Source organism: Leucoraja erinacea, chromosome 1 (genome assembly GCF_028641065.1).
Source record: "Leucoraja erinacea ecotype New England chromosome 1, Leri_hhj_1, whole genome shotgun sequence".
NCBI classification, from domain to species: domain Eukaryota; kingdom Metazoa; phylum Chordata; class Chondrichthyes; order Rajiformes; family Rajidae; genus Leucoraja; species Leucoraja erinaceus.
In genome coordinates this window covers 164,423,139-164,437,614 of record NC_073377.1, presented here as the reverse complement: position 1 = coordinate 164,437,614, position 14,476 = coordinate 164,423,139, and the positions used below count along the sequence as shown (strand labels likewise).

The 14,476-nt window shown below is 38.8% G+C and overlaps 1 protein-coding gene across 1 annotated transcript in view; it reads left to right on the top strand.

Moving 5' to 3' along the window:
• ankrd50 (ankyrin repeat domain 50) overlaps positions 1 to 14,476 on the top strand; it is an 84,812-nt gene that overhangs the window by 32,266 nt on the left and 38,070 nt on the right. The window contains exon 2 of the mRNA XM_055647457.1: positions 9,543 to 9,772. Coding sequence (XP_055503432.1) covers positions 9,543 to 9,772 — 230 coding nt within the window. The remainder of the gene's footprint in view (positions 1 to 9,542; positions 9,773 to 14,476) is intronic.

Below are 14,476 nucleotides of genomic sequence, written 5' to 3'. Positions count from 1 at the left end.
ATGTTCAAGCCCGCAGGCTGCAGACTCCCCAACGGAATATATGGTGCTGTTCCTCCAATTTCCGTGTTGCTCACTCTGGCCATGGAGGTGTTCGGCGAAACGATCGCCTAACCTCCGTTTGGTCTCACCGATGTAGATCAGCTGACATCTAGAGCAGCGGATGCAGTAGATGAGGTTGGAGGAGATACAGGTGCGACAGAGGTTCCACAGGCTCAGTCATAATGTTCCAGCCTGAGAGTTGTGAACTCTGGAAGGTCACATCACCCTATTGGATGCCATGTGAAGTCCACTAAAACAGCACAGGCAGTTGGTCAGAAGATGTCTCTGTCAATTTAAACTGACAGCTGTGCTGAACCCAGAACTTCTGCATGGATATGCAGCTAAATCCTGGTATTATCTTTGGTATTGATGGGTTTCACTGTTATTTGGAAATGCGAGTCATGTAACCAACATGCTTCCAAACCAAATAGGCATTTATGATCATGATCTGTCTCCGTATATACTTTTACATGGTTCATGTTCTGTTAAATCCACACCCTGATCAATGCACCCTTAGGTGGTCAGGATATTCATCAAAATACTAAATGTAAGTCATAACAATGGACTTCTTAAGTGCTTATTATATGTATGGCAAACCATATTAAAAAGAGATCTTGTAGTTTGATATTTTATCCTGCTAGTATGTTAGCATACCCTGTATTTTTACAATACTGCACGCAATAATGTGTCAAAGGGAGTCAAATTTCAAATTCCTTCAAAAAAGTTAACACGCATTTTATCGGGTTCATCCCTAACATAGTATCAACAAAAAAATATAAGAAAAGATAGCATATTGATGGCATGTTTCCGAAAATAGCATCAGAATACACAAATACATTTTGTGTAACTGTTGTCGCGTGGTATCCACCGACACATATTTCTTATTCCTTTCCCGACACACATCATACACACAAATGCACGTTGTGATGGACACTCAAAGGTTTGGTATCCCAGAAAACAAATGTTACATTATAAGCGAAAACTAAACATTTTCACCAATGTGATTTAAACGGTGCATTACCTTATGGATTTGACCTCTTTCGATGCCTGATGATTCGTCAGAAGCTTTGATTTGGGATGATTTTTTAGTGAGTAAAATGTCTCCGTAATGATCGTTATGGAGCTTCTGGAAGTTGACACGAAGGAATGAAGTTAGCGACTTGGTCTGTACGAAAGGGAAACAAGAGACAGTGTATTGCCAAATTGAAGATTGGCTTGTTTTTTTTTGTCTTTTTTAGTTTTGATGACCAATTTATGTCCAACATTTTTTTATAATTGATTTTAAGTCGGAAAATATATCCTAAACGGTCGTTGCGTTTTTGACACCATGATGTTTTTGATATATTAAATTGGAAAATAAGAAAAAATAATTAACTCGGCCAAAAATTACTACTACCATAGGATACCAACGGACACCAAGCACAACGACCATTACGGGATCTTTGCTAGGCGGAATACCAGTCATGCTACTGTATTTTTCTCCTGGTATTGATGAATATATTTCCTTAGATCATTAACAAAATGTATATGTATGAGGGGCCATATGAAGTTCATGACTAAATGTGGCAGAGTTTTTAATGTCACATTTTTGGTGTCCAAAATGGTGGTAAAAAGATGAAAAGTTGTCTGTTATGAAAAAAGTTTTTGACTTTCGGTCTTGAAGTAATCTAATTTATAACTGTTATTCGTAAGGTTTCACATGATGGATAGATGTTTGTGAAGTACAGTGTAATGTTGTAAAAACCTGAATAATAATCTTGTTCCTCAATATTTCTCCAATATTGTAAAAAGACTCGTACTTCAATGAAGATCGCTGTTTTATATTGAATTACACATGGTTTATTGCACAGAAAGTTCATTGACCCAACTGGGTATGATTTATACCATAAATGAGCCTCCTCCATCCATTTTCGTCCTGCTCTATTAGCACTAAGCTTTTGATCCTTCTATTTGTACAATTTCTATTTCTTAAAAATGGCAGTGAATGCTCTCTGGTAGAAAATTACATTCTAACATTTCTCCAGATAACCTTTTCATAATCATTTCTATCACTTCATCCTGTTTCCTAGGGAGGACAGACGCATTTTTAATGAATTAACCAAGCAAACATTAAATAAATGCAGTGATTTGATTGTGGAGGGAACCCCCCCTAAAGGTAATTTACACAAAATATGCATTTGTAATGACCATACAAATTGAAGGGAAAATATAATCAGATGCTTTAGTGTATGAATCCATTTTACCACCACAATAGTATTTTTTTTCAGGGTAAAAGTGTCCCATGGTTAAACAATCCCAGTCAGTTGGCTTATGTGAGAAATATATGCAATCTAGTTACTGAAAGAACTGTCTTCATTCATTTATACACGCCTTTGATAACAAGGATCTTCTTGTAATATCTCTGGCCTATCCTTGACTTAGGTGAAGAGACCAGCCTCACAAAGTGGGTCATTGGATATTAATAAATGACAAGATAAATGAATCTCAGCATATCATGTGGATGGCATGATTATTTTTTCTTTTATATCCAGCAGATTTGTTATTTTCTCCGAAAGTCATCATTCTCCACACTAAGAACAAAAAAAACACATTAAAGAAGCATGCTATAGAGCCATTGGAAATACTGAGTAGGTCATCCCCAGAGAGGAAGTTCCATAGTTAAAATGGGATATAATAATGACTCGTGCACTCGTAGAAGGAGGTTAGAATTGATATTCAAGCCGATGTATAGATGAAGAATCATATTGTCACAAAAGATAACCATAACATTAGTTTCATCAGAAAGCCACACGCCCTCTACTTATCTAACCAAAACATCTTATTTGCGGCATTGCAGACAAACACTATTTTTATAATTACTGTATATAAATTAGTTGAAAATATATTGAGCCTAAATCAAATAAATGGAAAAATCTTTTTTGATGTATCTAAAAGAATGTGATGTTCTCATCACCACCCTCACCCCCACCCCCAAATCTCCAAAAGCACCTCGTGCAGGTTTTCTCGGTATCTGACATGTGAGAAAATTTGCCACACCAGCTGTTTACACACAAAAGGATGTGTGTGAGTACATTTGTTTGTCTGGGTATGGAAGCTCTGTATTAGAAGATACAAATCAGTAGAATGGTGAAGAGGTTTAGAGGTTCATACAGGCATCCACCTTTTCAAAAAACGGAATTGTTCACAGACAAAATCATGCTGACTGGCTCTAATTATTCCATTCTCTTCCAAATAACCTAATTATCCGTTCTTTTCCTTGCCTGAGAGGATGGTGCTGCTGCACTTTGAGGGCAAAATTGATTTGATGACTGGGTGGAGGGGTGGCAGGCAAAAATGATGTATTAGATTGGGGCATGGTCAGGTATACAAGAAGTGCTTTGTGTGATATGGGTAGCTGGGTGGGTGGGAATCATTTGCTGGGTTGTCAGTTTTAATTTTGGTGGAAAGACTTTATAGAACTAAATGGCAGATATATAATTCAAAACAATTGTTTTATTGTGACATGTGAGAATTTTTGCACGTTTTTAAACTTCTCAGTGAAGCTTTGTGCATGCTGCCAGATGAATGTTGCTCCAACCACAAGTCATATTGCAAGGCTTATTGTTTTTTCAGCATCGTCTGGCATAATTCATCCAACGTGGAGTTTAAATTGTAAGTTTTCAAATGAATCTTTGTGGGTCGGCTGTTTTAATTTACAAAAGTCATGGATATATTGAGATATCATCTTCAGGTGAAAATGGTAGTCAGTTTAATCCACACGCTATTGTTCGCATACAAAAAAACTCACAAAAATGTGTTGGAGAGGAACTGCAAAATGCTCCAAATTGCTGGACAATGTGTATCACTTTACTGTGGGCCTCCTGAAAATTGGAACATTGACAGCTCCATTGATTTTATCGGGGTGCATCACAACGATTAGACAATAGGTGCAGGATGGGTCATACGGCTCTTCAAGCCAGCACCGCTATTCAATGGCTGATCATCCACAATCAGTACCCTATTCCTACCTTCTCCCCATATCCTCTGACTCTGTTATCTTTCAAGAGCCCTACCTCGCTCTCTCTTGAAAGTTTCCAGTGATACGGCCTCCACTGCCCTCTGACGCAGAGAATTTCACAGACTCGCAACTCCCTGTGTGAAAAAGTGTTTCCTCATTTCCTTCCTAAATGGCTTATTTGTGGACGATTCAGTTTGGGAACAGCTCCATCCAAGACCGCAAGAAATTGCAGAGAATTGTGCATGCAGCCTAAACCATCACACAAACCAACCTCCATTCCATTGACTATCTACTCTTCACGCTGCCTCGCCAAGGCCATGGGCATAATCAAGGGCCAGTCTCACACCGGTCACTCCCTCTTCCCTCTCCCATCAGGCAAGAGGGACAGATGTTTAAGAACGCATACTTCTAGATTCAGGGACAGTTTCTTCCCAGCTGATATCAGGCAACCCCCCCCCAGCTACCTCATTGGAGACTTTTGAACTCTTGTTGTATCCCATACCTGTACACTGTGGACATCCTGCTTGTAAACATATATAGAGTTTTTCACTGAATAATACACAAACAAATGCTTTTCACTGTATGTTTCGATATGTGACAATGATAAACTATAGAATTCCTTGCAAATAAAATAGTTGGTATTTAATGATATAAGAATCCTTGTAATGATTATATTTATGTGTCTACTGTGTCATACAGCACAGAACCAGGCCTTTCGGCCCAACTCGCTCATGCCAACCAAGACGCTCCATCTATGCGTCCCACCTCCCTGTTTTGCCCCACATCCCTCTAAATCTTTCATAGCCAGGATCTAAATAAATGAGATTTGGCCCAGAAATTGAACAAATGAGATTTGAGAGGTGGAAAATGTCGCAATTCTTACTTTTTCCATCTTGCCTTTGTTCTTTTCTCCATCTAATTGTTCCTTTTAAAGAAAACCACTGGGCTTGATTCTTTTTATAACTTTTTCCTTTCCTGTTCTTGTTTCAATCTCTGTCATTAATGTTCATTGATTAAACTAGTCGTCAAGTTTATTTGTCACATACACATAAGAGATGTGCAGTGAAATGAAAGTGGCAATGCTCGCGGACTTTTGTGCAAAAGACAAACAACCAAACAAACTATAAACACAATCATAACACACATATTCTTTTACATAATAAATAATGGAAGGAAAAACGTTCAGTAGAGTTAGTCCCTGGTGAGATAGGCGTTTACAGTCCGAATGGCCTCTGGGAAGAAACTCCTTCTCAACCTCTCCGTTCTCACCGTATGGCAACGGATAGCAGCTGGAACAGTCTGTTGCAGGGGTGGAAGGGGTCTCTCATGATATTGTTGGCTGTGGAGTTGCACCTCCTGATGTATAGTTCCTGCAGGGGGGCAAGTGAAGTTCCCATAGTACGTTCGGCCGAACGCACTACTCTCTGCAGAGCCTTCTTGTCCTTGGTAGAGCAAGATGGTAATGTTCCTGGACAAGATGCTTTCCACCGCCGCTGTGTAGAAGCACTGGAGGATCCTCGGAGACACTCTCAATTTCCTCAATTGCATAAAATATCCCAGGTGCCTTTATAACTTTTTTCTATCACTTCTGGTAATTTGTGATTATTAAATATTTTGAGCTGAAGTGCAACAAAAATAAAATCTGACTAGTGGGCTGCTTTTTCAGATGCTTGCCTCTTGAAAATCCGGAGGATTTTGTCCAGTTTGAACAGAATGCTAACCCTAATGCAGCATGATACCATTAGAAACATGAGTAGGCCATTTGGCCCTTTGACCCAGCGCCGCCATTCAATATAATCATGGCTGATCATCCAAAATCAGGACCATGTTCTGTGTTTTTCCCCCATATCCCTTGATTCCCTTAGCCCTAAGAGCTAGATCTAACTCTCTCTTGAAAACATCCAGTGAATTGACCTCCGCTGCCTTCTGTGGCAGAGAATGCCACAGATTCACAACTCTCTGGGTGAAAACGTTTTTCCTCATCTCAGTCCTAAATGGCTTACCCCTTATTCTTAAACTGTGATCCTTGGTTATGAATTTATTGTGATGTATTCTGTGGGTGCATCCAAAATGTCACACATGTTCACATTTTCAACAATTTAGTTTATTTCCTTTTGATGAGCAAAATAAGTGCAAGTAATTATTCCTGAGGACATTTGGCATACAATTAAAAATAGCCCAGGCTTTCAAATGATTTACCAGTAACTATTTGAAAAACACATATGCAGAAAGAGTATTGGTTGTATTTACATGTTGCCCTACACTTAATCCACCATGTATTACGTTTGTAGCCAATCCTTTATCTCGTTGCAACTTTCTTGCTGAATTTAATACTGTTGTCCACATAGAGAACTGAAAAATAGAACTGGTGACAATGACTTTAGTCAACAGATGATTAAAGAAAAATAGAAAATGTTGAAAGCTGGGTCGTTCTTTTGGTAGAAGGGTCCAGCACCCTTTCCAAGAACTGGAGATGTTTTGACAAAAATCCATATCTGAAATGTTAACTGTTTCTCCTTCTATGGATGTCACTTGTGATGTTGTGTATTTAAAGCATTTTGTTTCAGATTCCCAGCATCTGCAGTTTTTTGGTATATTCTTCAATAAATTGTTAAATGTTTAAGACATTTCTAAAGCAGCAGTTGAGTAGTTTCCCTGTTGGTGGCACTGTAATATTAATTGAGGTAATTACTGTGGCCATATAGTGAATTAATAATTGTTCTTTTCTTCATTTCTTTATAATCTTTATTTCAAATGTTCTTTTTGAATTAAATATCATTATCAAACCAAAAATGGACAATTGGAGGCTGGATACAAAATGCTGGAGTAACTCAGCGGGACAGGCAGCAAATCTGGAGAGAAGGAATGGGTAATGTTTCGGGTTGAGATCCTTATTCAGATCTACGAGGTTAGATCTATATAGAAATCCTGGGGATTAATTTTGATAGTAGATATGTTGAGGATAAAGGACAGAATGGTATGATATGATTGTAATGCAGTCGAGCAGTCCACTATTGTCTGTCGAGTCATGTTAACGGCTTTAAACAAGATAGTTCATGTGTACTTAAATGTAGTTTGCAGGATGTTTGCACTAACATAGTCATAACATAGTGTTAATCAGTTGTAAGCTTGTTTACATTTCTCAAGTAGTTTTATCTGAGTTTACCTGTTTGCTGCTGAGGAAGAGAAAATTGATTTGCCAGACCTCATGACAGGACCAGTAGTTCTATAGAATTTCAGAAGGAAAACACTATAGAAGGAATAAAGAGTAGAGTGCTAACACCTTTTGGAACCACCATTGTAATATAAAACTAACATAATTAATTGGTCGTACACAAAAAAGCTGGAGAAACTCAGCGGGTGCAGCAGCATCTATGGAGCCTATTTCCTTCGCTCCATAGATGCTGCTGCACCCGCTGAGTTTCTCCAGCTTTTTTGTGTACCTTCGATTTTCCAGCATGTGCAGTTCCTTCTTAAACATAAATAATTGGTCTGTGAGACCTGAATATTTTACTTAATTATTGATAACAGCAACAATGATGTTTCAGAATACAAAAGGGAGATCAGGAACTATTGTTATGGTGCAAAAGGAAAAAAAAATAGCCTTTTACGTCAGCAGGACAGGAAGGGTAGTTGTTGACCAAAGGAAGCAGATGGGTAAATACACCGTGCCTCAATCAACGGAGCTGCTGTAGAGAAGCAACCTACCCTGGTCCCTTCACATTGATGCCATGATTAAGAAAGCACATCAGTGTCTTTATTTTCTTGGGTGCTTTCTTAATCACTGCAACAATGTGAAGGGACCAGGTATCTTATGATATTGGATGCTGAGGAACTTGAAGCTGGTGACCATCTCTGCAGCAGCTCTATTGATGAGGACAGGGTGTGTTCGTCCCCCTGCTTCCTTGGGTGCACACCCAAATTTTTATGTTGCTGATGTGAAGGGTTAATTTGTTATTCTGGCACCATGACAAAAGGTTCCTGATCTCCCCACTGAGAAGATTCCGCAGGTCCACAGGGATTATTTTGATCTTCTACAGATGCGCTGTATAAAATATACTGATAGGATGTGCATGATATGGTAACCAGTCTGCTCTCTCTGAAATGCCCAGATCAGTACTGGGGCTTCCTTGACACAGGTGCCCTACTGCATTCACAGAACTCCTTTGACAGCCAGCAAAGCCATCCCCCCCCAGACTTGTGTACTGTGTGTGACTGCAAATGTCGAAGTCTTGAGACATATTTTCCTTTTCTAAAATAAATGGCAAAATAATGAAAAATATTGTAAAGGAAATTACATTTGAAGCACTGTAGACATTTTCATGCACTACAGTTGATTGAAACCATTGAAGCTAACTTCAATAACAAAAGACTACTTGTATGTGGCCACCAATGACTCACATTGATTTGAATGGGGATAGGTATGTTTGTCCCTGAGAGCTGGGTAGCTCACGAACAACAATATTTGCTGCTGGATTCCAGGTAGAGTCCATTAGAGCAGCTGTGGGCCTGCTGTTGGAGTTGCAAATGCCCCATTATTTACATTGAATTTACAAAAATACTGAATCCTTTGGTGAAGAATGCTCAAATCAGTTGAACAAAGTTTTATAGCAGGGAAAACACTAATGTACTGGCTTCTCCAAAAACACTCCAACCATTGGTTGTCATTACTTCCAAATATTGCATGTATACATGAAATAATTAAAATATTTACAGTCGGGTAAGTACATATTCCCAATGAGATACAATTTAACCTATAAACTTAAACGTTTTATATCAAAATGATGTTTAAAGAATTTCTCTAGCTTATGAAAGTTCAACTTTTTACTTTATAGGCGACAGGGATCCCTCAACTAAGTAACTTTAATAAAGTTGTGTGAAACTACGCTCTTGTTCTAAGTAACCCAAATGGGGGAAACTTCATCTCAGCATCCTCTTTACCAATTTGTATATGATTCAATCGGGTCACTCACTTCATATCCATAAAAAACTGCAGTGTGTGGAGGGTTAATCTTGTTAAGGTTTATAAATCTGCTTAACCTTCATTGGAGCGAATCGTTATTCTTTCTTAAATATGAGATTAAAACTTACGCGGTATTCCAAGTACAGCACACCATTACCCTGTATCATTGCTTCAAAACCTTCTGCTTTTATACTTTATATCCTGTGTAATAAAGACCAATATTCCATTACCATTTGTAATTGCTGTACCTATGTTTCTTACACTAAGACCCTCAGATCCTTGTGCAGTCAATGTCTTATAGTCTTATTCTTTTTCTTCGAGTTTTTCCATCCAAAATTGATTGCCACAAATTTTCATATTTTATATTGTAGTCAATCAACTTGTTAACTATGCGCTTGTCCGGTCACTTAATCTACCTCTCTCCCTATCCAGGTTTCATCCTTATAATTTGCTAACATCTATTTTTGTATCATTACCTTAAGGAATTGTATTTTCAAAGATGTGTGAGATTTGAGTAACCGGTCTCATGTTTCCTTCTTTAAGGTGTGTGCTTTTGCCACTTTTGGGAATAAAACCACCTCAGCAGAATCTCTTCATCGTTGTGGACTCAATTGACGAAGGCTGCAATTATGCTGAAGGAGAGCAAAGGCCAACAGGCTTGACAAGGACTATTGCAGAGCTTCTAGCATCTCATCATGACTTTTTCCCACCGTGGCTAATGCTTGTCTGCTCTTCCAGGAGGCAAAGTAAAATGGTGACAAAAATGTTCACAGGTGAGCTTGTTTTTCTTACCTGATCTGTTCATAATATGAACCCCAACTGTGTTGTATTGTTCAGTAGACATCTTCAAAATTCACTCTTTTATGTTCTGAGAATGTGAGCTTCCGGCTTGATTGACAGGTGAGTTACCCAATCTTATTCTGTCTAGCTGAAGGATTGTTCCCAAAGACAAACACATGTTAATTGCCAACATTTATTTGCTGTTTACTTCTCAGAATCCAATAATCTTTAAATCTCTTGCCACTACAAACATTATTCATATTAAGCAAACAACTACAATGTTAAGGGACCACTGCTGTATTGGATGTAACATCTTTTGTATGAGACATCGATTGGTGTTCCTTGTCCTCCTAGTGAAACCTCATTGACAAAACCAGAGATGCTTCCCCTGTCAACTGACAAACATTTTTCTTCAACTGACATTAAACTCACTGTAGGCATTTGATTAATTGATGTTTAATTTAGAGGTACAGCACGGAAATAGGCCTTTTGGCCCACCGAGTCTGCGCCGACCAGCGATCACCCCACAAATTAGCACTGTCCTACACACTAAGGACGATTTACAATTTTTGCCGGAGCCAATTAACCTACAATTAGCCACACAACGGCTTTCCCAACTACACTCTTGCGGACTCAATTAGCACAGCTTGTTTGCTCAGCCCCGCCTCTGGGGCTTTATTCTCCAGCGCGTGCAGGAAGGGGCATTACCTTCATGGTGACTGACAGACGAGAAGACCAATCTGCTGATCTCATGATTTTTTAAACCTTCATAACTTTTTTCCATATTTCACTGGTCAGAACAAAACTTGGTGTCTTGGAGGAGAATGGTGAGTAATGTGGTGAAAAAATCCTAGCGATATAGGGTACACCACAGCTACTCCCTTGCTCCCCCTCCCCATAGTCCCCCTAGTCCTTACCTTCCACCTCATCAGCCGTCACATACAACACATAATCCTCTGAAATTTCCGCCACCTTCAATGGGACCCCACCACTAGCCACATTTTCCCATCTCCACCCTTTCCTTCTTCCGCAGAGACTATTCCTTCCGCAACTCCCTGGTTAACTCATCCCTTTCCACACAAACCACTCTCTCCCCAGGTACCTTCCCCTGCAAGATGCAACACCTGTTGCTATACCTCCTCCCTCGACTCTGTCCAGGTACCCTGACAGTCCTTTCAGGTTAGGCAGAGGTTCACTTGCACCTCCTCCAACCTCATCTACTGTATCCGTTGTTCAAGATGTGGAGACCAAACGCAGACTGGGCGATCGTTTCGCGGAATATCTTCATTCAGCCCTCGTGAACCAACATGATCTTCCGGTTGCTGGACACATTAGTTCTCCTTCCCATTCCTATACAGACCTTTCTGTCTCCTCCATTATCGGAGTGAGGCTAAATGCAAATTGGAGGAATGGTATCTCATATTTCGCTTGGGCAGCTTACAGCCCTGTGATATGAATATTGATTTCTCTCACTTCCGGTAGTCCCAACATTCCCTCTCTCTATCCCTCCCCCACTCATGTCGCACTAGCTTCTCATTTTCACCCTACAAACAGCTTACGACAAGTTTCCTTTATCATCGTTACTTTTTTGCATACCTTTCAATCATTGTTCTTTATCTCTCCACATCACCATCTATATCTCTTTTTTCACTTCTCCCTAACCAGTCTGAAGAAGGGTCTCGACCCATTCCTTCAAGTCAGCAGGTCAGGCAGCATCTCTGGAGAAAAGGAATAGGTAACGTTTTGGGGCAAGACCCTTATGCACAACCTGAAACATCACATATTCCTTTTTTCCAGAGATGCTGCCTGGCTCATTAAGTTACTCCAGCTTTTTGTGTACATCTTCGGTGTAAACCAGCATCTGCAGTTCCTTCCTACACATTTTGTCTGCCTCAAAGAGACTGATATTCAAATTGGAGCCAAAACATTCAGAAGAGTAGATAAGAAACGCTTCTTCATGCAAATGTTAGTGTAGGTGACCCTGTGTTATGGGCATTTGGTGTATGGAAATTCACCCTTCCAGAATTCACAAATCATTCAAAGAAATCATGCAGAAGAAAATAAATAAATCAATGCAAAATTGATTTTATTTCCAAATACGATTCTCGACGTATGTGTTGATGAAGCAGCTTCATGCGGTAGATTTGCACCATACAACACCAGAGACCTGGGTTTGATTGTGACGACGGGTGCTGTCTGTACTGAGTTTGTACGTTCTCCCTATGATTGCATGGATTTTCTCTGGAATGCTACAGTTTCCTCCCATTAACCGAAAGACATGCAGGTTTATAGGTTAATTGGCTTCTGAAAATTGTCCTTCGTGTGTAGGATAGAACTAGTATATGAATTATCACTGGTAGGCCAAAGGGCCTATTTTTAGGCTGTGTCTCTAGCCTACTATCTATGATTGAAACCACCTCCCTCCTTCCATCCATATCACTGGGATCGCCTATGAAGATATTCTCTCAAAAAACAGATTCTCGCACAGTTAAAGTTTAAATCCGAAATTTCCAGATTTTTCTAGCTGTGTGAAGGAACTCAGATTGAAGGCGTGTAGATGGAATTTGAATCCACATTAGCCATTATTTTATTAAGTCATGGAATAGGTTTAGGGTAGGTACAAACCTGCTGTTCCATGTACCCGATTCAAAAGCATTTCAAAGAACTGATATTGTACAGTCCAGATTTTACAGTTCTATATGAAGTTTGAACTTAGTTGAGAAAACAAAAGTGAGCTGTAGAAGAATTAATTGAGCAAATGAAGTTGCAAAATATCCATCCTGTGAAGTGTTAATTTTGCATAAACAGGACAGGATTGCACACATATCTGCGAACATAAATTTATCAGTGTGTCAAATATGTTTTAAGTACATTTTGTGTAGATTTATTTCAAGTATGCAGTTTTGTTTTTGTTGAGCAATTGTTTACCCCTTCAGCATATTTGTACTGGGTGATTATAATTGGAAAGCCAGTCTTTAATAATTCTCAGATCTTTGGTTTGAAGATTTAATTATTTCTGCAATGAAGGTTTTGTCCGCCAGCTTGAAAGCCTGTCGTCTTAAAATACCATTTGCCAGATTTAAACAAAAAAATGCCATTGACATCAATGAATGTATATTGTAGCAATTTAAAAAAAAAATGGTTTACATTCTTTTCTCCTTGACCTTTTGCAATATCAACATGAACAAGAAAGTAAATAAATTTAAATAATTACTGATAGTATTAAATCTTAGTATTGAGGAAAGGTCAGAGCCGCCCACTCCCTGTTTAGATTCCTTCCAAAAATAACACCATGACAGATGGAATGCAGAGTAGAACGCAGATATATAATCATCATATATATTGAAAGCAATAACTGTGCCTGTCCCAGGTATTGCGCAATAATCTAAGTTCAAACCTGTGTTATAACAGAATTTGCAATGAAATTGACATACAATTTTATGGTAGTTGTGATATAAAAGTATTTAATTGAAGTGTCAAGACAGAAAATGACTCTCTTGCCAACTGTAGCAGCGCAGCTGAATCGATCTGTTTTCCACTTCCTGTAACTTTCCCGTCCATTTAATGAATTCTGATTAGATTAATTGTGATTTATACTATATGTATTTATCGATTAACTTAGTTTGTGGATGTATATTGTGTAAAGTCTTAATCTTAACTAGACAGGCAACTTCTAAAATAAGACAATTTCATACTTCTGAGAGAAATTCCAGTGACAGGGTTTTCATTAATTCTTCTGGATTGCCACATGGAATGAGGAAGTAAAAGGCCTGACCCACTTGGCAATTTATTTTGGCGACTGCCGGCATCATTGACTGACGTATCAGGTCACCGAAACTTTTACGGCGTGATGCGACGGTGACGCGGCTTGATGACGTATGAGGCGCGGTTTTTTCAAATGTCGCACCATTTTGTCGCTGCTGGATTTTGAAATGTTTAAAATCTTTTGGCGACACTGATATGACACCAGCAGTCGCCGAAAAAAATCACAGTGGGACAGGCCCTTAACTCTTTCGAAAGCATTTCAGATGTGTTAATGAATTCATAGATGTATTCAGATATTTTAACAAAAGATGGATACAGAATCTACAATATATTGAAGAAGGTTTTGTCTGCGATGCCAGAATACACAATGCTGTTATATTGTGAATCCTGGAATGATATAGCTATAGACTAATCTACAACATCTTTACAATGTATGCTTTGTTGACCGCAATTGATCTTAAATTGGCAAACAATATACATAAATGACTTGGTCCACATTTTTTCGGCTTTTGATAGCATGTTGAACAATGTAATCTGTAAATCTCATCATCAGAAGCAATCCAATGTACTTTTGATGCCAGTATAGTTCTGCACCTCCGAATAATCTAAATGTGCTACTTGCAGCATACCAACCAACCCACCTGACCAGTGAACAAAATAGTAAGGTTGTTGATTGAATGCCTGGTAATCCAGAATTGAATTCATTAAGTACTCTGTGTGAAAATTATGTTAGTAGTGCAAAACAGTTCCATAACGAAGAAACATTCAGTTTTATATTGCAACCAGTTTGCTTCTTCTGCAAGACCAATTGTAGGCAGTTCAAAGGGATGTAGTGGACCAATTCCTGGTTGTTCTATCACAAGCACTTCAAGAATATATTTATATTCTTTGGCGTTTAGAAGAATGGGGTGATCTTGTTAAAACATATAGGA